Source organism: Esox lucius, chromosome 4 (genome assembly GCF_011004845.1).
Source record: "Esox lucius isolate fEsoLuc1 chromosome 4, fEsoLuc1.pri, whole genome shotgun sequence".
Taxonomy (NCBI): Eukaryota; Metazoa; Chordata; class Actinopteri; order Esociformes; family Esocidae; genus Esox; species Esox lucius.
The window spans coordinates 4,656,147-4,681,354 of NC_047572.1; the positions used below are offsets into that span (position 1 = coordinate 4,656,147).

The 25,208-nt window shown below is 39.3% G+C and overlaps 1 protein-coding gene across 2 annotated transcripts in view; it reads left to right on the forward strand.

Moving 5' to 3' along the window:
• Positions 1–6,915: 6,915 nt before the first annotated feature.
• The window catches only part of gfra4b (GDNF family receptor alpha 4b), a 99,097-nt gene continuing 80,804 nt past the window's right edge, over positions 6,916–25,208 (forward strand). Inside the window, exon 1 of one of the 2 annotated variants that reach the window (XM_010900914.3) lies at positions 6,916–7,610. In XM_010900914.3, coding sequence (XP_010899216.1) covers positions 7,568–7,610 — 43 coding nt within the window. In that variant the 5' untranslated portion in view covers positions 6,916–7,567. The remainder of the gene's footprint in view (positions 7,611–25,208) is intronic. The other variant, XM_034291681.1, reaches the window with a different exon arrangement.

The following is a 25,208-nucleotide window of genomic DNA, read 5'->3' on the forward strand; positions in this document are numbered from 1 at the left end:
CCACACCTTGATTGACATGGCTGAGTGGCATGGAGCATTGTCCTGCTGGAAAAAAACTATTCTCAGAGTTGGGAAACATTATCAGAGCAGAAGGAAGCAGATGTTCTTCCAGGATAACCTTGTACTTGGCTTGATTCATGCATCCTTCATAAAGACAAATCTGAAGTATCCACAGATCATCACCGACCCTCCACCAAATTTTGCAGTAGGTGCGAGACACTGTGGCTTGTAGGCCTCTCCAGGTCTCTGTCTAACCATTAGACGACCAGGTATTGGACAAAGCTTAAAATTTGACTCCTCAGAGAAGATGACCTTACTCCATTCCTCTACGGTCCAGTCCTTATGGTCTTTTGCATACTTCAGCCTAGCTCTTCTTTGCTTCTCAATGATGAAGGGCTTTTTTCTAGCTTTGCACGACTTCAGCCCTGCCCCTAGGAACCTGTTTTGAACCGTCCTCGCCATGCACTTCACCCCAGTTGCTGTTTGCCATTCTTTTTGTAGGTCACTTGATGTCATCCTACGGTTTAATGACATTCGAATGAGTTGACGGTCATCTCGGTCAGTCGTTTTTGCCCTCTGCCAGTCTGTAGCTTTGTTGTCCCCAATGTGTGTTGCTTGACCTTGTTCTTATGAACCGCCTTCTTTGACATTTTCAGGATGGAAGCAACTTGACACTCACTGTATCCCTCTGCCAGTAAAGCCAGAATTGAACCCTTCTTTTCCTTACTCAAAGCTTTTCTTTCCAACTCTTTTTTCATGCTGAATAGTTATTTTTTCATTCAAATTACCTTTGAGGTACTACTTGCACTGTTTTTTCCATCCAGCTGGTCCTATTGCAAGAGGATAGTGATCACAGCAGTGGTTTTTATACTTTTCCTCATTAAATTTGATTTGTTTCAGGTAACCACCTAATCAGTACCTCATTAAGTAGAATTGAACAGACACTGGAATGGAATGGATGCCATACATGTAGAGATGCTGATTTAAGAAAAATTAGGAGAGGTCTCTTAATTTTTTCCAGAGCTGTATACCAATTATTGCCCAATGCTAAGGTTCCTGTAATGGCCATGATAGTGTGAATAGCCATCTGGATCTACTGGTACAATATTATGTTGACTTAACCTGTCCTTAACTGTAAGGTAGGTGTTATACCTAATGCAATATAATACAAATTATACACTGCATATTTGAAGCCTCAGGCAGTTTTAGCTCTTTGAGGCGTTAATAAGCTGTCAAAGACAATCCTAGCAAACATAGAACTGATTGGTACATGGGAGCAAAATGTGATCTTGGTATGTTGTATGTACAATTGAGCTTATATTTTGGATATTGTGTCTACAGAATTGTTATGAATTGGGAAAAAATATTATACTGCATACTGCAGCGTCCTGGGTCCTTTGCTAAGGGCTGTCAGGTCCCTGTACGACCGAAGCAGGAGCTTGGTCCGCATTGCCGGCAGTAAGTCAGACTTGTTCCCAGGGCATGTTGGGCTCCGGCAGGGCTGCCCTTTGTCACCGGTTCTGTTTGTAATTTTTATGGACAGAATTTCTAGGCGCAGCCAGGGGCTGGAGGGTGTCAGGTTTGGGGACCACACAATTTCGTCTTTGCTCTTTGCGGATGATGTTGTCGTGTTGGCCCCTTCAAACCAGGACCTTCAGCATGCACTGGGATGGTTTGCAGCCGAGTGTGAAGCGGTGGGGATGAGAATCAGTACCTCCAAATCCGAGGCCATGGTCCTCAGTCGGAAAAGGGTGGCTTGCCCACTTCAGGTTGGTGGAGAGTGCCTGCCTCAAGTGGAGGAGTTTAGGTATCTGCAGTAATGCGGTCAATGTATCGGTCTGTCGTGGTGAAGAAAGAGCTGAGCCGTAAGGCAAAGCTCTCGATTTACCGGTCAATCTACGTTCCTACTCTCACCTATGGTCATGAGCTTTGGGTCATGACCGAAAGGACAAGATCCCGGATACAGGCGGCCGAAATGAGCTTTCTCCGCAGGGTGGCTGGCCGATCCCTTTGAGATAGGGTGAGAAGCTCGGTCACCCGGGAGGAGCTCAGAGTAGAGCCGCTGCTCCTCCACATCGAGAGGGGTCAGCTGAGGTGGCTTGGGCATCAGTTTCGGATGCCTCCGGAGCGCCTTCCTGGGAAGGTGTTCCGGTCCCATCCCACCGGGAGGAGACCCCGGCGAAGACCTAGGACACGCTGGAGGGACTATGTCTCCCGGCTGGCCTGGGAACGCCTCTGTGACCCCCGGAAGAGCTGGAGGAAGTGTCTGGGGAGAGGGAAGTCTGGGCATCTCTGATTAGACTGCTGCCCCTGCGACCCGGCCCCGGATGAAGCGGAAGAAGATGGTATGGTATGGTACTGCAGCGTTTTTCAAATTGTCAAACACGTTACTGAACAACTGTTTTTGTGATATGTTAGAGCAATAGGGCTCATTATAGAATGCACGTTTATTTTGTATTTAAAAAAATTACCTTCATTTCAAATGTTCATTCTCAAGCCTATTAAAGACACACTGAGCTGAAGACAAAGGGCAAATTACTTAATGTTCTAAAGAGTGATGAAAGTCAGTGATGATGATGAGTTCAAAGAGGGTGAGATAGCAGTTATTAAAATTTTAATTTTAGGCTTTTGGTGAATGTTTGAGATTACATTAAAATTAAAGTTAGATTTAGAAGTAGGATTGGGTATTTTGTGTTAGGTAGAGTGAAAGTTATGTTTTGATTTAGGTTTTGGATTCGATTTTCGGGGTTAAATGTACTGCAGGATTAGGAGTAGGGTAAGGTTTTCCATTAGGGTTTGGGATTAGTGAAAATATTACTTAATGGTAATTCATTTTTGGGTCATCACAAGCATGTTTTGTGTGGTAGAGAGAGAGAGAGGAGAAAGATTGTGAAAGAGATAACATTCAAGAGAGAATAAATGCCACCAGATAACAACAAAAACAATAGCCTGCAAAGGATGATTGGTTTAAATTTCTTTCAATAATACGAGGGTCCTGCTGTTTGCTTTACAACCAAAAATGAGAAATACAGCTTCTTTTTTTTTTTACCTTTTATTCTTTCTTCGAATTTTGTTAACTGCATATTTCCCAAGGGTGAAATATATCATAAGCATGGACTCAGCAAGTAAACTACCAGGTCAGGTCAAACCGTCACACAGACCAAGACAAGGCTACAATAAAGATTTGTTTAACATCCAAATGTTTCATGTTTTTACCACAAAACATTAGTGATATGAATACATTCACTTTAGAATATAAAATTCACGTAAAGAACCACACACACACACCCCCAAACACTGACATCCAGCAGAAAATGAGTTATGGATCCGAAAACACAGTGCTGTTGATCCAGGTGCCATCTTATTATTGTAGGCCACCTGGAGTGTCTGGAAATCAGTAATATATGTCCCAGTTCACCCCTTCAACCCCCTAAAGAAGCAGAGAGACAGTGAGGGCCCCCGCTTCAAAAGTATTTCTTTAAGCTAACATCTGATACTGCCAGGGGAACCAGATCTTTTTGCTATTTCCCTGCGTCTCCACTAATCTCTTGTTAAACGAGCGGAAACCCAAGGTGCCATCCTAAGAAAGGGAGCCGCATTAGAGTTGCCCTGTGAGACAAGCCCTATACGGAAATGATGAAATACTGAGATATGACAGCTCTTCTGTTTTATATTCTGCCCGTCATAAACTCAGATTGGAAGAGGGGAGACATTTGTTGTCTTAAAGTAGCGAGGCGGAAAGGAGTGTCGACCACCTTACAGCTTAGGCTGCAGTGCCAAAATTCAGTGTGCTTCCTGTTGCAGTACAAATTGACTGTTTTTATCAATAGCTACTGCTTGATGAATTCACTGGTGGCCCTTGCCCCTCCTGTCCCTCCCTCTCTCTGTGTGTGTGTGTGTGCGTGTTCCCGTGTGCATGTGTGTATGCACGTATGTGGTCTTAATTAGGTTTAAAGACAGAACTAGGCTTCCACAGTGCTGTAACCTAACCTTCCCACACAGAAGGCATGAGACTCACCATCTGTTATCATGTGGTGGATACAGAGTCACTACATGTCAGTGCCCACCATGAAATCTCGCTGCATTTGAACAGTGTTCTGTTTGACAGCAGCTGTGAAATACCCCCTCTGAGTTTTGTGGCTTCATCCACCCCATACCTCTCCAGACATTTAACAAATATCAAAAGCCTTCCCTTTGCCGGATTGAAGACAAGGGCACGTTTCAAGAAAGTGTTCCATTTTAACAACGACAGTCGCCACATGGGGGGGGGGAGGTATGTAACTGGCTTGCAGGCTGATATTCCCCATGGTAATGTATTTCACGTATTCGAGAGACTGACACCGCAATTTTCAGAGGCAAGTGCACTCCTTGTATGTCGTTTCAAGTACCAGCCACTCAGTCGTAACCTCACTGCACTGTAAGGTACAAACAAAAATCGAACCCACAGTTCATGCAGAACAAGCGTCACTCTGTGCAGTGAAAACTAGCCATGTCATCACTACCTTTGAAATGACACGTTCTTTATAGGAGACCTTTTAAATGAGCCAAACAAATTTGGAAACATGTAGTCAGATTCTAACTCACTAAAACAATTAGTGCAACTAACATCTCTGGCTATACCTATCAACATAGAACTGTCGACATCACTGGTCTACTTGAAAAGGAAAGCAGAATAAAAAAAGAAGAGAATTAAACATATTTCCCACAGAGTCAGGAAATCTGCACTAGAGAAAATGTCAGGGGAAACCCACCAGTTCTTTAATGTATCATGCTAACATTGTTAGTCAGTCAAACCTAAATGTCTAAATTCAGTAGTAAAAATAGGAATTAAATCTTACCAAAAACAATAGGACAACGTGACATCGCCAACATCATCCATCAGACTGTATATTACATCGACATAACAATGATCACAGATACTGTATGTAAACCCTCATTATGAAAGGTCCACGCCACCTTGGCGCCGGATGACAGGAAATCAATGTACCCTCGCCAGCGGCTAGAAAGTGATGCCTGTCCATCTTGTTTGCATTCAAACCTGACCCACCATTCCTTCTGAAAACTAAGCAGTCCAGAGGACTAAGAGAAGGTTGGATTGATTGAGAGCAAAGTCCTTCAAAGGAAATTGTAAATATTATGAGGACTTGCTTTGACCAAAATGTATTCCCCTCTTCAGATTGTCTTGGTATATCCTTGTTGGAGTTGATTCAGGTCAGGTTAGGGAAACCTTTTTATAATGTGACAAGAAGAATGATAAATCTTCAGGACGTACAATGTTTCTCAGAGAATGTAGGGAGGCTTCATGGTTTCAGAAGAAAATTTCAACTGATGCTATCAAAGCTCCCTTTCTATCAGAGAGAGCTTTCTGCTTTTCTTGCAATAATTTTCTGCAGTCACAAAATACACAAATATGTAATTTACTAAAAGATCCCCAATCTGTAAAAAAAATTATTATAATAATAAAATGTTCCCTCTAGTCTAAGTAGTTCTCACTCCGACAGATGTTAATGTTGTAGTGTTACAAATGATAAAATGGTACACTTATTAGGAACCAAGCTTGTAAAGGGAAAACCTTCATTAGTCAGTGTTGTAGGTTGCTTTAGAGCACAATTAGTGATTCCTCTGGCTGGGCTGCATTGCCCTGCACTGATACGTTTGGGACTCCAATTTCAGTACTCAAAATGAAATAAGCCATCATTATAATTGCCCCCCATTATCCTCCATGCCGGTGTGGTATAATATTTTTTTTTTGCTGTACTTTATTGAGGAAAACTATGAATGGCCATCAACGAGACACCAACTAGCTACAACTGTTACTCCAGTGTTCTCCTTTCAGTCTTTAGCAAACAGTTGTATTATCCTCATGGACCTGTGGGCAGCCTTACACGATAATCCAAAATGGCTGACAGACCGGTGGTTATCTGCCCTCTGCCAGCTCTGTTTGGATGGATCATAGAAACTCCACTGGCAGCTGTCATGATTTTTGAGCTGAGCCAAAGGGTGGATCAACATAGCCCAAATGCATTTTCTGGATGACTGCTGTCATTTCATTAGGGGCTGGGCAAAGATGTCATGAAACGTAACTTCCCAAGCACTTACCGTTGATTAACAGTATAAAGACGAATGAAAACATATTTTAAATTATGTTCAGTGCCATTAATAACAACAATTAAATCATATTCACTTAGAACCATAGGACAAGTTGCTTTCTAGATGATGCTGTTATTGTCACAAACACATCAAACATATACTTCACACTATATAGTTGAATATCAAACCATTTAAGCATTAACTTCATTTTATTAAAAGGCTTAATTTCAACTCTACTCTTTGACAAATCTTATTAAGATTTTTTTTACGTGTGAAACAAGACACGTTATATATGCTCCTCCTTTCCCCTAATCCTTATTCTTTCCCTCATCCTTATAGTGTCACTTCTCTTAATGACAATCATAATCAATGTTGCTTGTTTCTCACACCAAAAACCAAATATTGACCAGTTGTCATGAAATCTGAGATAGCAAGCAAAAGCCAAGAAGGGTAAAAAAGAAATGTGCTTTATAAACAAGACAGAAATAATGAATAGAAAGTTACTGAAGCAGACCGGCAAATTAGTAATCAAAGAATATTATTCCCCCAGGAACTTAGTGTCTGTCACTCCTATTATACATTTGATTTAATTTTTACCACCGAATTTATTGCTCTCATTTATTTTCCGTATTGCATTTTTAAACATTTTGTCTTAGCCTGATGTCAAGGTTTATTGTTTATTTACCACTTACTTAAATCTGCATAAGCATGTAAATTGACCTTGAGTTTCCACACAAAGTTGGGATAAACATTGCTATAAAATGTATTTGAATTCAGCACCAGTCATGTAGCGCAGGAACAATTAGATGCAGCCGTCTTGTTGAATTGAGTCAGACCATCTATCCTGGTGGTGTTCATTAATCATTGTTAGTCAGTTTCACCAATTGTCAGCTAAATCTTATTTCCATCTGGGACTGAGAAAGATTGGGAAGTTACAGAACAAAATAACTTCAAGAATACTTACATGACTGTAATCTTATGAGGCGGTGTTATGTTGCGTAATTTTTCACTCGAACAGATTTGTCGCTGCCCTTAGAACCAGTCCAGTCTACGTAAACCGTGGTGCACCCCCTTCCTCCAGTTCCCTCATGCTCACCTACGTCGGTCTCAGCAGTTTGTCCATCTGAGCTACTCCAACAGCTAAAACCGGTACGTTTGGAGAGGACTTTTGATGGAGAACGAAGCTGAGAGCAACCAACGCTCTTAAACCGGATCCTACAGATGTAGCTAAGAGAACTTCCAGTGATATTTTACTATATGTGTTACATAGACGCCCGTGATTATTTGATGTCAAAGATATATGATTAATTAGGCTAACATTTTTCGGGAAACTTATGGATTTCGGAAATATGTTTAAGGGAAACATAAATTATTTTGGTTACAGATCCCCTTTGTACTGGATTTTCTTTTAGTGTAATATCAGTGGTATAGATGTAATCGTACGTTACCTGGAAGTATTTTAACATCGGAAATCAAAATGGATCTTTGGGGAGTTTACCTATTTCATCTCGTTTGCTTTGGTGAGTAAAGAATGTTTTTTGACACCTGTACTGCCCTAAAGACATGTTGCAATGAATTTTGAGGGACAATTTAACTCACATGAGTGTATCATGCTAGAGAGACTTTAGTTCTGCAACCTGTTCGCAATTTGCAGCAAGACGGCAGCTTGCAAATGAAGTTAATGATGGCAATGCTACTAACTTATATAGTACAATTCGTTCAGAGCTGACTAGCAAACTGTTACTGGTATAAATTATTAGGTGTGATTGTTGTTGAAATGCAATATTTTTGCATAAGTTGAAGATTAGTTTGACGCCATCTGCAATATTCCATGAAATTAAGGCCTATGCCACTTTAAATAATTTGAGGTCGAAATGTTCCACAGTTCAGCACTTCATGTGTGTTTTGTGATAAGCACATATGCTATAGAAATTATTTATATTGCCCAGTCATCCGCATTACGGAACATTCTGTGTAACAGGAAAGCATCGATAGTTTGGTTGTGTATGTGTGTGCAACTTATCAGATTTAGGTTACACTGAATTGCTACTAATTCAAAGCAGATGTCAACTTTTTTTGTGTTTACCGATGTGCAGTAACTGAAAGGTCTCTAATTCGAATCCCGAGCTAACAAAATGAAAATCAGTTGTTGAGTCCTTAAGCAAGGCACTTAACTGTAATTCCAGTGTATATATATTTTTTCAAAGTAAATGGCTGAATGTCTATGAAAGGTTTATCCGTTGCTTTTTATAACTGTAAACATGCTCTATACTTCTCTGCTGTGAGGAGTTTAATCATTCGTTTTATGGTTTACCACATAGGATGACCTGCTGCCTTTCCTCACAGGAAATGTGGTAAAACATTATTGAATCCTCAAAACAGGGCAATCAGATTATTTTCCAAACTTGCTGCAGTATAGGACTCAAGTGTATTTTATCCTACTAAGATTTAATCTAATCCTACTTTGACATATATTCTAATATATTAGTTTACAATTAATTGGTAGTCTAACCTAATTTACTGCCACCTCATCAACTGTTACATTGATAATTTGACTGATTTCAGAGGAACAATTGTAGTTAAATTGCAGTACTTGACTATTTATTTTACTCAGCTGGGGTACATAGATGACTTTGTCAGTGTTGTCAACTGTTATGAACGCCTCCAAGGGGAGGGAATGCAACACCCTGCTGCATGTAAACGTCCTGTGGAGTGGGAAAAAGGTTTGGGGTCGTAGGTGTGGGTAAGGAGGACGGACAACTGAGGTACTGTTCACAGGGTTTATTCACAGAGAGTGACAGAAGACACTCTGTGTGATGAATTTGCTATTGATTTTGTGCATCTGAAGCAAATGAGAAAGAAAAGGTATAAGTTAAAAGTTATCAATATCTATTAGTCCAGACAACACTGACACATGTTAATCCTGACCTTGTTGCAAGGCATTAGTAATGCCATTATAGCTATTGACATGACCATGACATCAAAGTGTATCATTTCCATCTGAAATTGGCCCTGGTGTTTCCATCTCATCAACAGTGGACTAACACAAGAATAGGCATTTGCACTAAAGCCTGCCTCACTATTGATATTCTCTTTAGCATCTCTGTGACTGTCTTCATAAGAGATATTAAGGGGTTGGAGGTGAAGAAGTCAGAAGGGAGATGAATACAGTTCATGCATTGAGATTCATGTCAATGTCCATTCTAATGGCAAAAGCTAGAGCGGAGGTGTGTTTATGTCAATTGGATGGTTTGCCATTTTCTTCCCTGAAACCCCAAGGTCACTGGTCTTCAAATCCTTGAAAAAAAACCTTGTATCACTAGTTTGTTCTAGAGGGGTTGGTGCAGACTAGCCTTTGAATTTGTTTTGAATCCAGGCATATAGGTGATGTATAATGCCGACCGGAGTATAATAGCACGGGTTCCAGTATTTAAGTATTCAGTCTGTGTCTTTTGTTCTCGCATTAGCCTGCAGTATTTTTGGTGTTTGAATTTACAATGGTAATTTCTTTTCACGTAATGTCATTCTTGTTGTTGAGCCACCAATTCAATACAATCAAAACAAAACAGAAAATGTGCTGATAGGTCACATCCTCTTATATTATGTATTATCATTTTCAAAATGCTAATTCAATTTTTGGTCAGCTATGCAAACTCTTAACATTGATTGATTCTGCAAAAGGTGTTGAATTGGTTATAGGCTATTCCTATTTGTTTTTTAATGCCGTTTAATATGAAAGTAATTAGATTACATTACTGAGTTTTAGTAATTCAAAAAGTTACTGATTACAAATGTGGACAGGTAACCTATAACTGTAATGGATTGCATTTAAAAAGTAACCTACCCAACCCTGCTTGTACTGGGGACAATACATTTTAAAGCGTTTTGTCACACAACACAATTACACAGATGTTCATGTTTGAGGGTGTGGGTAGTTGGTTTACTGACTGATGGAATGTCTAGCCGAGCTTTTGCCTGATCAAATAATTTTCAAATCTTTACCATAAGCTTCCACAGTTGTTTCTGAGAATTTGTTAGTATGTCCAACCAACTGGACATCCGCAGATCAGGTGTAACTATGCCAGGTCGCCCAGTTTTTTTTCTCCATCACTGTATGTCTCAGCTTGATGATACTTGGCCCCATGTCTCAAGGATATATGCACAATACCTGGAAGTTGAAAAAGTTCTTCCAAGACCTGCATACTCATTTCACATGTCACCTATTGAGCATGTGTTGAGATGCTATAGATTGAAACTGTCTGTGAACAAAAGATGCATATCCATATTTTCAGTCGTGTGAAAGTTAGAGATTCAGGCTTACATTTTTGTGATTAAATTTTAAGTTACATATTTGTTATATGAAAATGTTTTTAGTTAAGTCTTATGTTTTATTTTTTTGTATTTTCTTGCTTTGTGTAATTCTAAGGAGAACACTGTAACCACAGATAAAAAAAAAAAATTGAATACTACTGTACTGCTGAAATTGGCATAGCTCTCTAGACGAGAGGGCCAACTGTATCATACATTGCGGTGAACCTCAGTGATTACTCATTAAGACTAGCTGGTACAGAGAAAGACCAAGAAAGATGATGGTCTTCCATCCAGGGCCAAGGGTCTCCAAGAAGACATTAATCTAACAGGAGGGCTAGATACTGCATTCAGATGAGTTGGAGCTCAGTGTGAATATCCACTGTGTCCACCACAAAGAAAGGAGAAAGGCGAAGAATTGGAAAAGCCAGAAGAAACTGTCCAAGCATCGATCGTATCTGCATGATGAATGTGCACAAGGGTTGCCTTTGACAGATCCATATAGGGGGCCAAAACAACATAAAATGAAATGCGTATGTGTAATGCAATGTTCCCTTTTTATAATTATTCAGCAGCCGTGGTAACTTAGAGATACCTATTTTTGGCCTACATCATCACAGTGAGATCATTGACATTCCATTTTGATAAGCAAAGCCCAAAGTTAGCTTGCATGATTGCATTGAATAATAATACTTTATATTGAAAGGTTAAGAAATGATCTCTGGTAAAATTGAGACAAGCCCTTTCATTTTTAGAGACCCAGATTCGCTCTTAGAATTAGTGGTGATTCGAGAAACACTGGTTAGTTTAGTTTTTTTTTAAGAACCCTTGATGGTTCAATGGAACATCCCTGGCATAGAGGAATGACTTAGTAGGAGCATGTACTGCATTTATTAGATCTACAGCTCTAGAAAAAATTTAGAGACCACTACACCTTTTTATTTCCTTTCCAAAAAAGATGAAAAGGAAAGTTTTGGGTGAGGAACAGAACCGTATAATTTGCGGTGGTCTCTTAATTTTAACCTTTCTGTTCCTCACTCAAAACCTTCCTTTTCATTGTTTTTGGAAAGGAAAGAAAAGGGTCAAGTGGTCTCTTAATTATTTCTGGAGCTGTATATTTATGACCATCTGGAATCATTCCTTTCTATCTGTTCTGTTATATTATAATTACATGTAAGGGTGATTACTGACAGTTTTGTATCCTCAATTAACGTAACATACTGTAGGTGCTTCAATCAGAGATGGAGTCAAGACCACAACCCTGGAGACCCAGACCAAGTCCAAGACCCAAACCTTGGAGTCCAAGACCAAGACCCAGTGGGTCAAGACCATTACAAGTCCAAGACCACTTTGAACACCAAAAACCAAGACCAAGACCGAGACCTTAGACTGTCCACTGTTTCCCAAACATAATACAATGAGAAAATATTTTTGCTAAAAATGATTTTTTGTGTAGGCCACAGCACAGCATTGTTTTATAGAAGTAAACATATGTTACTAGATGAAATTACTTACTGATTATAACAGAAATTATTAGGTTGAAATTGGTTTACAAAGACTGAAATAAGAAAAAAAAGCTATGTGATTGACACATCCATACATGTTATAGCTTATTTTCACACTGCTGTGCTTAGGAAGCTAGCGAACACGTTAGTTAACTGGCTAGGTAGTTAAATAGATGGCTAACATTAACTTTGCTCAGTCAGGTTTGTTCTGGATACCCATAGTATTGACATCAATGGCTGTGGGTACTTGTCAAAACTGGAAACAGCATTTTCATGTACTGTAAAGTTTCTGGCCACAATGAAATGTTTTGTGTCCATCCCATCACAATGTTAATGTTAGCCAAATTAGGTAGTGTAGCTACCCAGCCTAGCTTACCAAGACTTTAGCTTGGTAATATATATTAATATAATATTGTTGTTATAATATATATGAATATAATATTACAGCAGTCTGTATTGTAATGATTTATGTCTGAAGTATAACTGAACAAATAATGACCATTTAAGATAATAAGGTGCATATTAGCTAGCTAGCTATGATTTACCTGCAGACATCAAGGGTTGCAGGCGGCTCCAGACCTGTTTGTTGCCAGTTCACATGCAGTTTAACAACGCATAATAGAAAACGTGCACATACAGTACTAAAGTTGCGCAAAGGGACTACGCATGATAGAAAACACGTGAATACAGTACTACAGGTACGCAAAGGGACAAGCTAGCCTATATGAAAAATTGGTCTCATTGTACAGAGGTGACCAAAACCAAGACTGCAACACTGGAGACTGAGACACAGACCAAGACCAAGACCACGTTTATGTAGTCTTGAGTGGTCTCGAGACTGCAAGTCCGAGGCTCCATCTATGGATTCAATACTGCTATTGCCCATGGAAATCCTAAACAAGGAATGATTACCAGTTTATTATATGTAATCATCAATGTAAATTATATGGGACCATATACCACAGGTATGACATCACGTCACTTTTCATGCTCTAACTGCATTGGTAACCAGTTTATAATCACAATAAGGCATCTTGGGGGTTTGTGATATATTAACGTATTAACAGGGGTAACAAGGGGGGTACACGGTACACACAGCAGAATATGAGAAACATATGGGGGAAGGTGTAGTGAGAGTTAGTTGGTGTAGTTGGGCAGAAGTGTCTGGGAACAATATTATGGATTAAATTCCGGCGGATATGCAGGAATTGAATTCAACAGTAGTTGTTATAAAACAATTAAAAACTAAAGGGTTACTGTAACATAATATCATTTTCAAGACTGTTGGAAAACATTCCAGGGTACTACATAAAGCTGATACTGTAAATGTTAATACAAACTGTAATGCATTTAAATACCTCAATGTTTCTGTTGTGGAGAAATATAGATCTCACCAAATATGACACTAATGGGTGAATTCATCAGTAACATTGTGAATGCTTAGCTAGCCTGAGCTGCTCAATTATACACAAACTCAACATGCTCAAGTAGAAACAGTTTGGTCGGGAAAAGCTTAATGTTAACTTAACACGACCGTTACACTAGGAGACCTTGACAGGGCCATAAAAGGGCATCAACCCAGCAGCAGGACCAGTATCTGCTTCTTTGTGTGAGGTGGAACAGTAGGAACACTGCCAGAGCCCTACAAAATGACCTCCAGCAGGCTACTGGTGTTTCATGTTCTGAACTGTCAGAAATATACTCGATGAGGGTGGCATGAGGGCCCGACGTCCTCTAGTGGGACCTGTGCTCACAGCCCAGCACCATGCAGCTCAATTGGCATACGCCAGAGAACACCAAAATTGGCAGGTGCACTACTGGTGCCCCGTTCTCTTCACAGTTGAGAGGAGGTCCAAACGTGACAGATGTGAAAGATTCTAGAGACGCTGGGGTGAATGTTTTATTGCCCGAAACATCATCCAACATGACCAGTTTTGCTGTGTGTCAGTGATGGTCTGGGAAGGTATATCGTTTGAGGGTCACACAGACCTCCACGTTCTAGCCAACGGTACTCTGGCTGCTGTTTGGTACCGAGATGAAATCCTCAGACCCATTATAACACCTTACTCTGGTGCAGTGGGCACTGGTTTCTGCTTGGTGCAGGACAATGCCCAGCCTCATATAGCCAGAGTGTGTAGGCAGTTCCTGGATGATGAAGGCATTGATGCCATTGACTGGCCCTCACGTTCCCCAGACCTGAATGCAATTGAGAACCTCTGGGACGTTATGTATCAGTGCATCTGACGCTGCCAAGTAGCGCCACGGACTGTCCGGGAGCTCACTGATGCCTTAATCCAGGTCTGGGAGGAGATCCCCCAGGACACCATCCGCCATCTCATCAGGAGCATTCCCAGACTTTGTCGGGAGTGTTTACAAGCACGTGGGCACCATACACACAAGTTGGAACAGCCTGTGATTTCAATTGTTTACTTTGAGTTTGAATCCAGCCCTCGGTTGGTGATTCTGGTTTCCAATGACCGTTGTTACGTCATTTTGTTCTCAACGAATTACAAAATGCACAGTAAAGATTTTGATCTTTAATATATTTAGTTCATTGAGAGCTGATGTGTGATTTCAGTTTCAATTTCACTTCATTTTTTTAAGCAGTGTATATGATTAATGTATTATGTATTCGCAGTGCATTCCGAACCGTGCACCATGGACCCTGTATGGAACGGTTCAATACGAATACACATACCGCTTCACACCTAATATTCACTATGTCCGCTAATTCATCATTGTTAATTTATTAGCAGTAAATGACAATGGCGGTTGCCATGAAAGTAATGATTAGTTCTGACACGATGAATGTGAAATTGTGCCCTCTGTCTTAGAAAGTGTGATGGCTACCTGTCTAGAAAATTTTATTTGTCCAACACCGACACAGATTAAAGATCCAACACCGATAACATCTTATTTAACCCAGCTGCAAATGCAGTTAAATTATGTTTTATAAAACCCTTAATGGCATCCCACAGAATCTATGAATCCTCAACAGATGTTTTTTTAATATTTTTGAATTAATCTAGTTCATTTTCAAATTGATCACAAAATATAGTTTTATAATGACGACACATTACTTGACGCATTACTACTACAAAAATCTTAAAATTCTAATTGGTGGTAATATGCATGGTGATCTGATCTCATATGTCTTATTTCTTATTCTCACACTTATACTTATTTCAATTTTTTTTAATAATGGAAATGAAGATGTTGAGATGAGTACAAAATCAACTCAGGAGTATGTCTTATGTCTATTTAATTAAATAGACTTTAATTAAAATATATTTTCTTAAAATATGATATTCTCCCCAAGTATTAATAAGATCAGAGATGACTCATTGGACAGCCTTGGTAGAATATGGATTGGAGTTGGTATTTGTAGATTTATCCCGGATATCCAGAATAGCATTCATGTCGGTCCGAATAATCTAATGCAAATCAGTTAATTGTAACAATATGCTGTTCAAAGAGTTGAAGAAGTTAAAGTCATGTGTGTTTGGAGAAAAAACATTAATAAAGGCTATTTTCTGACCATTATATTGACATTTAACAAAAGCAATTCAGAAATTCGGGTGTGTTTCTTGTTCTTCTTCTTCTTGCAGCATTGCTATATCAATGTGATTTCCTTTTAGGATATCAAGACCGCTGGAACGTTTGACAGGATTATTAAGGCCGTTCAGATTCCATGAAAATAATACTAATGCGGTCACAAAGTTTCTAAGCAATAAATTAATTAAAATGAATGCTTGTAAATGTATAAAACATATAAAGTACCTTAAAATAAAGTTTTTTTTCCAGCATTTCAAGTTAAGCAATTCTAAGAAAAGAAAAAGAGTTGAATATTTTTTTCTATAGGTGTGTGGTAGAGGGTTAGAAAAAAACACACAAAAAAAACACAATACCCCCATAAATTGCCCTTGGATTATTCTGGTAGTCTTTCCATCTTTGCTTCTATTCTGATATGTTGCAACCTAGGTAGGAACTAAAAACTCAGGAAATATACAGTTATATCCAGTTCAAATAAATAGTAACATTTGAGTGGAGTTTTTTTAATAGGTAAGTTTCCAGACCTACAAGGAGGCCAGACAAGATTGGAGGTGTGGCCTCGCAAGACTACTAATAAGCCAATGGCAACTTTGAAGGAGCTTCAGGTCTTTATGGCAAAGACAGGACAATGTGCGCATTTATCCACAATATCATAAATCTGGCCACTATCAGAGGTTGGCAAAACAAAATATTCCTAAAAAAATGCAACATGAAGTCTGGTTTTAGCTAGGCCAAAAGGCACACTAGATTCTGAGGCCAAGTAGCAAAAAGGTCCTGTGGTCAGATGAGACTGAAATTTAGTTATTGGGCTTGAACACAAAACGGAATGTCTATCGAAAACCCAGTACATCTTTGGGGTGTTTCTCTTTTGCAGGGACTGGAGAACTTTTCAGGATAGAAGAGAAAATATACAGTGCAAAATACTGCCAGATTCTTTAGGAGAACCTGCAGCCGTCTGCCAGGAAGTCGAAAATGGAAAGATGGTTCACGTTTCAACCTGACAATGACCCAAAGCACACCGCCAAAGCAACCATATAGTGGTGGAAAGACAAGAAGGTGAATGTCTTTCAGTGGCCCAGTCTCCTTACTTATATTGAGAATCTGTGGAATGGCTTGAAGAGTGCAATTTGTCACCATGCAATTTGACTGGGAAAGAAGTACACAGTCTAGGTGTTCAAAGTTTGTACAAATGGTTTCTAAGAAACAAATGGCTGTAATTCAAGCAAAAGGGAGTTCCACCATGTGTCAACTCAGGGGGATGTTCACTTATACAAATATTACGGTTTTAATTTTAGTTCATTTTAAGAGTTCGCATGTTTTTTTCAGATGAATATTGTGGGTTGCAGTGTAAATAAATCCATAAAAAGTCACATTTTATGTGTTTTCATTTCAGACTGTAAGGCCATGAAAGGTGAACATTTTAAAAGCGAGTAGTGAATTTCTATACCCACTGTATGTGTAGTAATGCCTTACCCTACCCCATATCATAATCATAACCTTAACCACACTATATCTTTAGTCCAAAATCCACTAAACCATCCAAAAAAAATATTCCTACAAAATGGGGACTTTATAGTCACATTTGCCTGATTTAACCACAGTTCGGGTGTGTTTCTGTTCCCATAATATAGAGAAACAGAAACACACACACTTTCAACCAAGTTATATAAAAGGGGACATCAAAATAGATTTATCTTTAAAAATCAAAATCTTTACTTGCCTTACACTAACCATAACCAAAAAAACATTCCATAAACCTAAACCTAACCACAGAAACCTTGCCTTAACCCCAACTCATTACCCTAAACCAAACCTGTTATGCAACTCATTACACAAGGTACTAAATTACGTTACTGCAAAGTGAACATATGCAACTGTTAGATTGCAATTGTTAGATTGCAAAGATGAACTTTCCACAGGTAATTTTGTGTTTTGATATTAGTAGTAGGACCTATGTAGTTATCCCAGAAGATTATTGTCACGAATGGCATAGGGGTGGAGAGGAAGGAACCAGATGCAGGCAGAGTGGCAGTCGATGATGTCTTTTTTAATGAAAAATAACACTGAGTACCAAAAACATGCAAACAAAAGGGATAAACCAAAACTGGACCACTCACCACATACATGAAACAAAAGTAGACAAGTAACAATGACTGACAAATGAGGGGAGCAGAGGAGCAACATTTAAACACATACTAACGACCGGATTGGGACCAGGTGTGGGTGATAATCAGAGATAAGTCCGGGATGTGTTCGTGTATGAAAAGTAAACCGGGGAAAGCGGGAGATGACGTGGCTGTTCGTCACCTCACCGTCACAATTATGTGAAATTATTTGATATTGTAAAGTGCCTTCAGCTATTGTACATAAAATCTGATTCTATAAAATTTACCAAGTGTTCCATAAAATGTGGAAAACATGTTTTTAAAATGATTTACTGCTTTGCCTATTTGTTTTCCAAAAGAGGGAAGGAAAACCACTTATTAAAATTATATTTTTAGGGGGAAAAAAATCTTACCCTCATTGTCCATTTTCCAACAGTGTACTGTAGCTTACCTTTGTAGATCAGTCTGTGGGTGTCCTAGAACACAACCAAAACCACTTGTTCCAGAGATTCTACTGTACATGGAGCATATTCTTATAATTTTTTGCTCTTACCTGTTAAGGGTGGTTTTCCACTGAATACTTAGCTTAGCTTTTGGTTAATAGCATGGCTTGTGGCTGTTATAAACCACAAAAAAATTTTTTTCCAGAGACTCTTTTAATTCAAACAGAAACACTTAGAAGTTTGTAGTTCCAACATTTTGGTCATGTGGATTGTATGTGACCATTGAACTTCCTGAAATCATCGTGCTTTAGTGACTTCCTTGGCATGTAAATCTAACTGGGGTCATCAGATGAATTAGTGTGCCCTCACACGTAGACCCACGTTAATTCCTGGTTAAAGGAAGCAGAATGGCCTGGTTTGCATAAATAGAAAGCTTGCTGTGATCTTCAACTCTGTGGAATCCGCTGAGAGTTGTTGTGATGAGACAGCACAGTAGATATAATTGGATATGATGAAATTGAAGGGACAAAATGCACACAAAAAAATTACGGCAAATGCAATTAACGCCATAAAAACAATTAATGGCATGAACAATGTAGTGCTATTAAACACATTAACTTTAACACCCCTAATAAGAGTAGGTCACATAAAATGATTTTATTCAAATCTCGTTTCATAAAATAGCAGAAACAATTTCTTCCTTAGACTTTAATAATTTCAGTTAACCTTTCAGTGCCATTGCCAATTCATCCCCAGAATTACTTTACCATCCATCTAGTTATCCATCCAGACCCTGTCATTATTGTTTGAGATGTGATCACAATGTTCTTTTTGAAAGAACGCAATGTTAAAAGCTTCACAGACAGGATGGTTATCACATGCTCCCTACCTGTGGGTTGCATCTGTTTCTTTGCCATTGTCTGGGCATTTAAAATGATCTTATTTAATTATACATCCTTTAAACCATGCTGTTGAGCCCGGCACTTTGCCATTCATCTAGTGTCAGTCAGCTTGATTGATTTGACCTTTCCTCCTGACATTATTCAATATGCCACATAATCATCTGCCTACAATATTAAACCATAATGGCTCCAAACAGCACATAATGTAAGGAGTTAGGAGCAAGTCACAGTTGAAAAACTCCCAAGGTCCTTGGCTCAGGATTAATCTTTGTGGCAGGTCAGCTGGAAATGGCTGTTGATCACAGAGCCGAAAATGAGTAGTTGGACTGAAACGGTACTTGTTAAAAGTGACTCTTGGTCCGGCTAAAAGCTGTGCCTCCCCCTTTGTAAAGAAATTCAGGATATGTCTCTCGGGTTATAGACATACTGTGGCCTCTAAGGGCCAAACAGAGCCTCATTAGCTTGGAGTCTGTCGGCAGTTATCCAGAGAGAAAGCCTGTTTCAGACTGGTAGACACAGCTCCTTTGTGACAACTTCAAATGGAGGACTTAGGCTCAGCTACCAAATAGCTATCCAGTCTCACATTGTGTTTCTGGGACAAAACTATCTTGGGATGAATCACTAAGGTTTTATTAGGTAGATAGGTGTGTTTGAAAGGGAATAGCTGACAGAGGTCCAAGAACTTATCATTTTGAATAAGTTCCTGTTGTCAGATGAAATACAGGTTGAAATACAGGTTATATTTAGATGGCATAGATTACACTTAATACAGACAATATGGTATTTCTGTGAGAATAAGTTTGTAGTGGAGAAGGAAGATGATGAAAGGCATTTTTAAGTAAGACTCCTCTAAAGCCTAAACCAACTGCTAATGTGACATCAGCAGACAGTTTATGCATCAATAGAAAGCAGGGCTGTGTACCTGTGGTCCACCTATAGATTTGTAGGATCCTCAGGGATTTTATTTCTTGAATAGTCAAACTTGAAAAACATTAAGATTAGAAGTGAAAATTATGGACATCTTTCTGTCCCTGCTGGGATAAAAATACTTTTTGTTGTGAAATTTTTGTCCACCAGGTATTCCTTTCCTTTTATTACCCAGAAATCTAAAACAATTGCTGACAGGAAACTGAGAAGAGTACACAAAATACATAATTGAAAATGGGTGACAGAGCCTGGCAGTGTGCTTCACAAAGACGTCGCCGGCAAAGCCATGATGGATGCAGCTGTCTAATTTCATTGTGGTTAAAACACAGCTTTTATGGCAGGTAGAATGAATGAGCTCCACTAAACGAACAGGTTTTATATCCACCGCTATGCATGTATTATTTGCATTATTATTATTATTTCATTCAACATAAACGTGGCCTCAGTGTCCATTGCATTTTATTACATTCCAGTGTTTGCCTACATGCACAGTGAAGTGAATTACGTTGCAATTCAGAAACGTAATAAAGTTGCATCTTATCACTAGGCACTGCTAGAAGAATATACCAGTAAGGGCCATGCTACCAAATTATTCTTCACAGACATTATTCCAGTAAAGTTTTTTCATGAGGGACATTTCTCTTTATCAAATCAATTATACCAGTGTATTGGCTTCATTGTGGTTGTTGATATCAAAGTCTGAATGCTTGTGTCCAAACAATAAATTGGATCAGTACTTTCTGCCCTGTAGCGAGATCTTTGTTAGGCTGCAGCCCAAATACTGGAAATGGGGCAATGGCTACAATATATACTGCTAATCCTTTGACCTCATTGCCCAACCGTCTTTATTCTGTCTACTCAGTAACTGTAGATGTTATCAAGCAGAGTCGTAGGACACCAATGCATGCTTTGGAAATGCTCTGTAACCTTGTAATGCATAGCTAATTGAGGTTGGAGTGATATGCCTGGTTTCACTGGAAAGGAAAGAAACTAATACCAAGGCAGCAGACACAAAGAGGCTAGAGGGCACCTGCCTCTGTGAGATTCAGTGGGTTTACAACATCTGCTCTATGAAGGAGTGGCTGCCACCCCTGCTCACCACTTCTTGATTAATTAAGACTCACTGAAGAGGATGCGAACTAATAATTGCAAAACCTATATACACAGAAAAAACATTTCTCCTAGTTCAACATTGTATTGTTTCTAATTCGGTATTGGTTGCCAAATGATAAAAAATGCATCTATGCCCTTTGTCTTGTCACTGATTGTTTCATTAAGACACACAGTGATTTCACAGCTTTACTGTAACTGCTACTTACTCAGACTGGGATTAGAAATATAAAGCACACATGTTACAGGGGGAGAAAGCCCAGATTTCCCACAGAAGTTGCTAGTGCATGGACCCGCTAGGCTAGCAAAGGCACGTGACATGAGCCACCAAGTTCCTCCTGCCACCTCATTATTGGGTAGGCCCTGACATGCTGTTGGACGGATCTGTAAAAGGGTTTTGCCTCTGCATTGCTTCGGACTAAATCCAACTTCTTCTTATAGCTTGTTAGGCCCTAATTAATTGGCTTGAAAGAATGTCAGTAAGTATTTGAGTGGCGGCTAAAAACACAGGCCCACTGCTATAGAGCGTCCCCTGGAGAAGAATCACTCCATTGAATCTCTCTTTTCTCAGAAGCAGGGGATTTAATGTGTTAACCTGCGAAATGGAGCAGCACTGGATTTCCTATCTTTGCTAATGACTTTCCTGATTGGTTTGCAGTATCAGTGTTGACTGCTGACGTCACTAAGCCCCGCCCCAGAAATTTGGACGATTTTACTCCACTCCAGTGTTACAAACGACGTGACTTTGTCACTGTTTTACTAAGTCCCAACCCCACGCACACACACAGTTCTTCAATTGTTTTAATCAGGAGCGGAGCATTAACATGTTGTTCAATTTTCTAAAAGACTGGTCACGAGTTTATGTACATACTTTACACTTTGTGCAAGAAAATGTTTTTATGATTCATTTCTACAGATTTCATTTGATTTTGCATAAATAAATACACCTTTAAGATTTTCTTCTTGAAAAGGTGTTTAGCAGATGGGTAGTAAGCCATGCCTGACCAATCCTTGGCATCCATCAATCCATATGTGGCCTGGTTATGTGTGTCTGGTTCACCCTTTTAGTTTTGTCACATAATGCCCAATCAAAATCGAAGACCAGACCTGTCTTTCAGTTGGCTTTTTACCAGTGCCTTGTCTAAACCAGACCCCCTTTTCAACTGGCTTCTTATTACCTTACTCAAACAACTCCCCTCATTTGATAGCTTTTTTTCTTTTCTTCTTTTTCTAGATATGGTCTTACCAGTACTTGGGTCAAGGAAACTGTTGCATCTTTACTTTAACTAATCCAAATCAGTTTCTTAACCTAAACCACATTCTCCTAACCAGCCACATTCATTTACTTAACCTGCTATGTAAACAAACTATCTGTGGTGAAAAATCATCATTATCATAACACCATAACGGCAGACTGGTGAGAATCTCTAAACATCCTTTGCAGCACTAAGTAGGCATGTGAAAGAGGAGGACTACATGGACTTGGCCTAAAAAGCAAACTGACAGGGGGACGGGGCACGTTTGGACTTGGCTTTCCTTATCTGCTGCAGGCCACAGTCAAACACTATTGCTTTGAGTGAGATTTGATGACATTAACAGTTGGAGCTGTGACATTGAGTGGAAAAGCCTTTGGCAAACGATCCGTTCATTGGCCTTCCAAAAATGGGCAATAGAAACTACAAGAGCCAAAGTCTTAGTCCAAGTTTGTAGCAGTTTTGTTATTTCTTTGCCAAAGTTGATCCATTGCCCTACAGATCCTATGGTCTGCATCATAATGAGCCTGCAGATATTTTGTGCAGCCTCACACTCTGGCAATAAGGGATGTAAGTGCTGGATCCAGTGTAAAGTCAGCTGCTCTTTGAGATTATCAGCTTTAACAGTCTCGTAAATGCCCTCTGAACCTGTGAAAGACACCTGTTTGATGCTATAGATACAACATACGGCAACGCTGTGTGAGACAAAAAATATAACATTTTAAATGTTGTAGTTTTGTCCAGTCCCTGTAAGGCCATTTGTTCAGTAGCAACCCATGATAAGACAGTGAAAGATCTGCTATGTTAGAATGAACTAACAAGCAAAACATTAATTAAATGTTACAGGTAGGACTGCAATGATTATTTGAGTAAGTAGAAATGATGCAACTAGTAAAATCCATCAACTTTTGTTTTGGCTGTTGATTAGTCACCTATTAATGTTGCCCCTACTGGCCTACATGTGCCTGATAACGCTCTGTGAATATGACAATCTCACAAACCTGACTTGAAACTTCACTTGAAACGAACCTACACATCGCAACCCAAAACAAAAAAATTTCAAAGTGCGGGAGTATTTCAAAGACAAAAATAATTAAAGCTATGACCAGAGTTTCAGGGGGCCTAGGCAGGGCACAGAAAGCATCTCACTATATGCTCTCACTAGAGAAATAATTTTTGCTATTTAGAAATGCCCAATGCCACTACTAGTCAGGATGTCCAATCAAAGAAGAGGAAATTAAAACAAAACAAAAAGACTTTGAAACCAGAAAAGGAACCAGGCAACCCTAGTTCAGCCGATTAGAAAGGATGAATATTGTTGTCGCTGGCAGGTTTCAATCCCTGGTTTTCTATATGGCAGACTGTCTTTAACCATTATGCTATTTAAGCAGCAGAATGCAACTTTTACCTCAGTCATTACATTTTTGCTGAAATAACGTGGACAACAGAACATAAATTAACGGAACTAAAGAGTAGACTTCTACAAAGATTGCTGTAGATGGCTAGCTAATAGCCATACAGCCTACTTATAACGAAAACCATGACTCCAATCACTCCATGGCTGGTTAGTTTCTTTGGAAAACAATAACAGTATAAAAGGGTCACGTAATACAATAATTCTCTTAAATATATGAGAATCATGGTATTACAGAGGGGATATATATATTGTTGTGTGAAGGCTGAAAAGTACCTAGTGGATAATCATTTCTGAGATACCGAATTCAGAATGTCTGAGAGGGGAATTAAACCGGGGCCACAATATTGAAGAACAGGGATGTTCCCACTAAACCACAGGGCCTACTGGTAGACACTGCTCCTCCAAATAGTCTCCAGGGGTTGTGATCTATATTACCTCAAAAAGCATACACAGATGCATAATCCAACAGAATCATTCACAATATAACCATTTTGTTTTAGGCTTACTATAACATAGCTACTGAAGGTTGTAGCCAGCAAAGTTTTTGTCTATTCTGAACAAATCCTTATGCATAATTTGTTTTGTCGGCAGTGAGGCTTGAACACTCGTCAGCTGCATGCCAGTCTGTGTCACTAACCGCTACGCTATTTAACAAAGGATAGCCTGTCACTCACTCACTCACTCAGTAAGAGACATTTGCTCTTCTTGGCCGGCTTCGCTTACACGGTCAGGCAAAAACCATGTGTGTATAGAGTGGAGAATGTGTGTATGTGTTGTGTGCAGAAATATGGGACATAGTGTTTGTAGGGGAGGAGTGTGGTTTCTTGGATGAAAATAGGAATGTCTGCTGAGTGAAAACAGAATGTGTGTGTTATTTTATTTGGAGATTTAAGAGAGTGTATTTGGATGGAGGGAGTAGAGGAGGAGTGCGTATGGGGCGTAAAGGAGAATGCGTTTGGGAGGTTGTGGAGAGTTTTTTTTCACAATCCTCTCCAGGGTGTGGTTATCCCTATTGCTTGTACACTTTTTTCTACCACATCTTTTCCTTCCCTTCGCCTCTATTAATGTGCTTGGACACAGAGCTCTGTGAACAGCCAGCCTCTTTAGCAATGACCTTTTGTGTCTTGCCCTCCTTGTGCAAGATGTCAATGGTCATCTTTTGGAAAGCTGTCAAGTCTGCAGTCTTCCCCATGATTGTGTAGCCTACAGAACTAGACTGAGAGACCATTTAAAGGCCTTTGCAGGTGTCTTGAGTTAATTAGCTGATTGGAGTGTGGCACCAGGTGTCTTCAATATTGAACATTTTCTGAGAAACTGAATTTGGGATTTTCATTAGTTGTCAGTTATAATCATCAAAATTAAGAGAAAAAACACTTGAAATATATCAGTCTGTGTGGAATGAATGTATACATTATACAAGTTTCACTTTTTGAATGGAATTACTGAAATAAATCAACTTTTTGATGATATTCAAATTTTATGACCAGCACCTGTATATTAACAATGCATGAGAATAAGTAATGCATGACTGGCGTCGTACTTGTTACTCTTCTAAAAGTAGTTGGCTAGGGTCAACATTTCACTCTTCTAACTCCT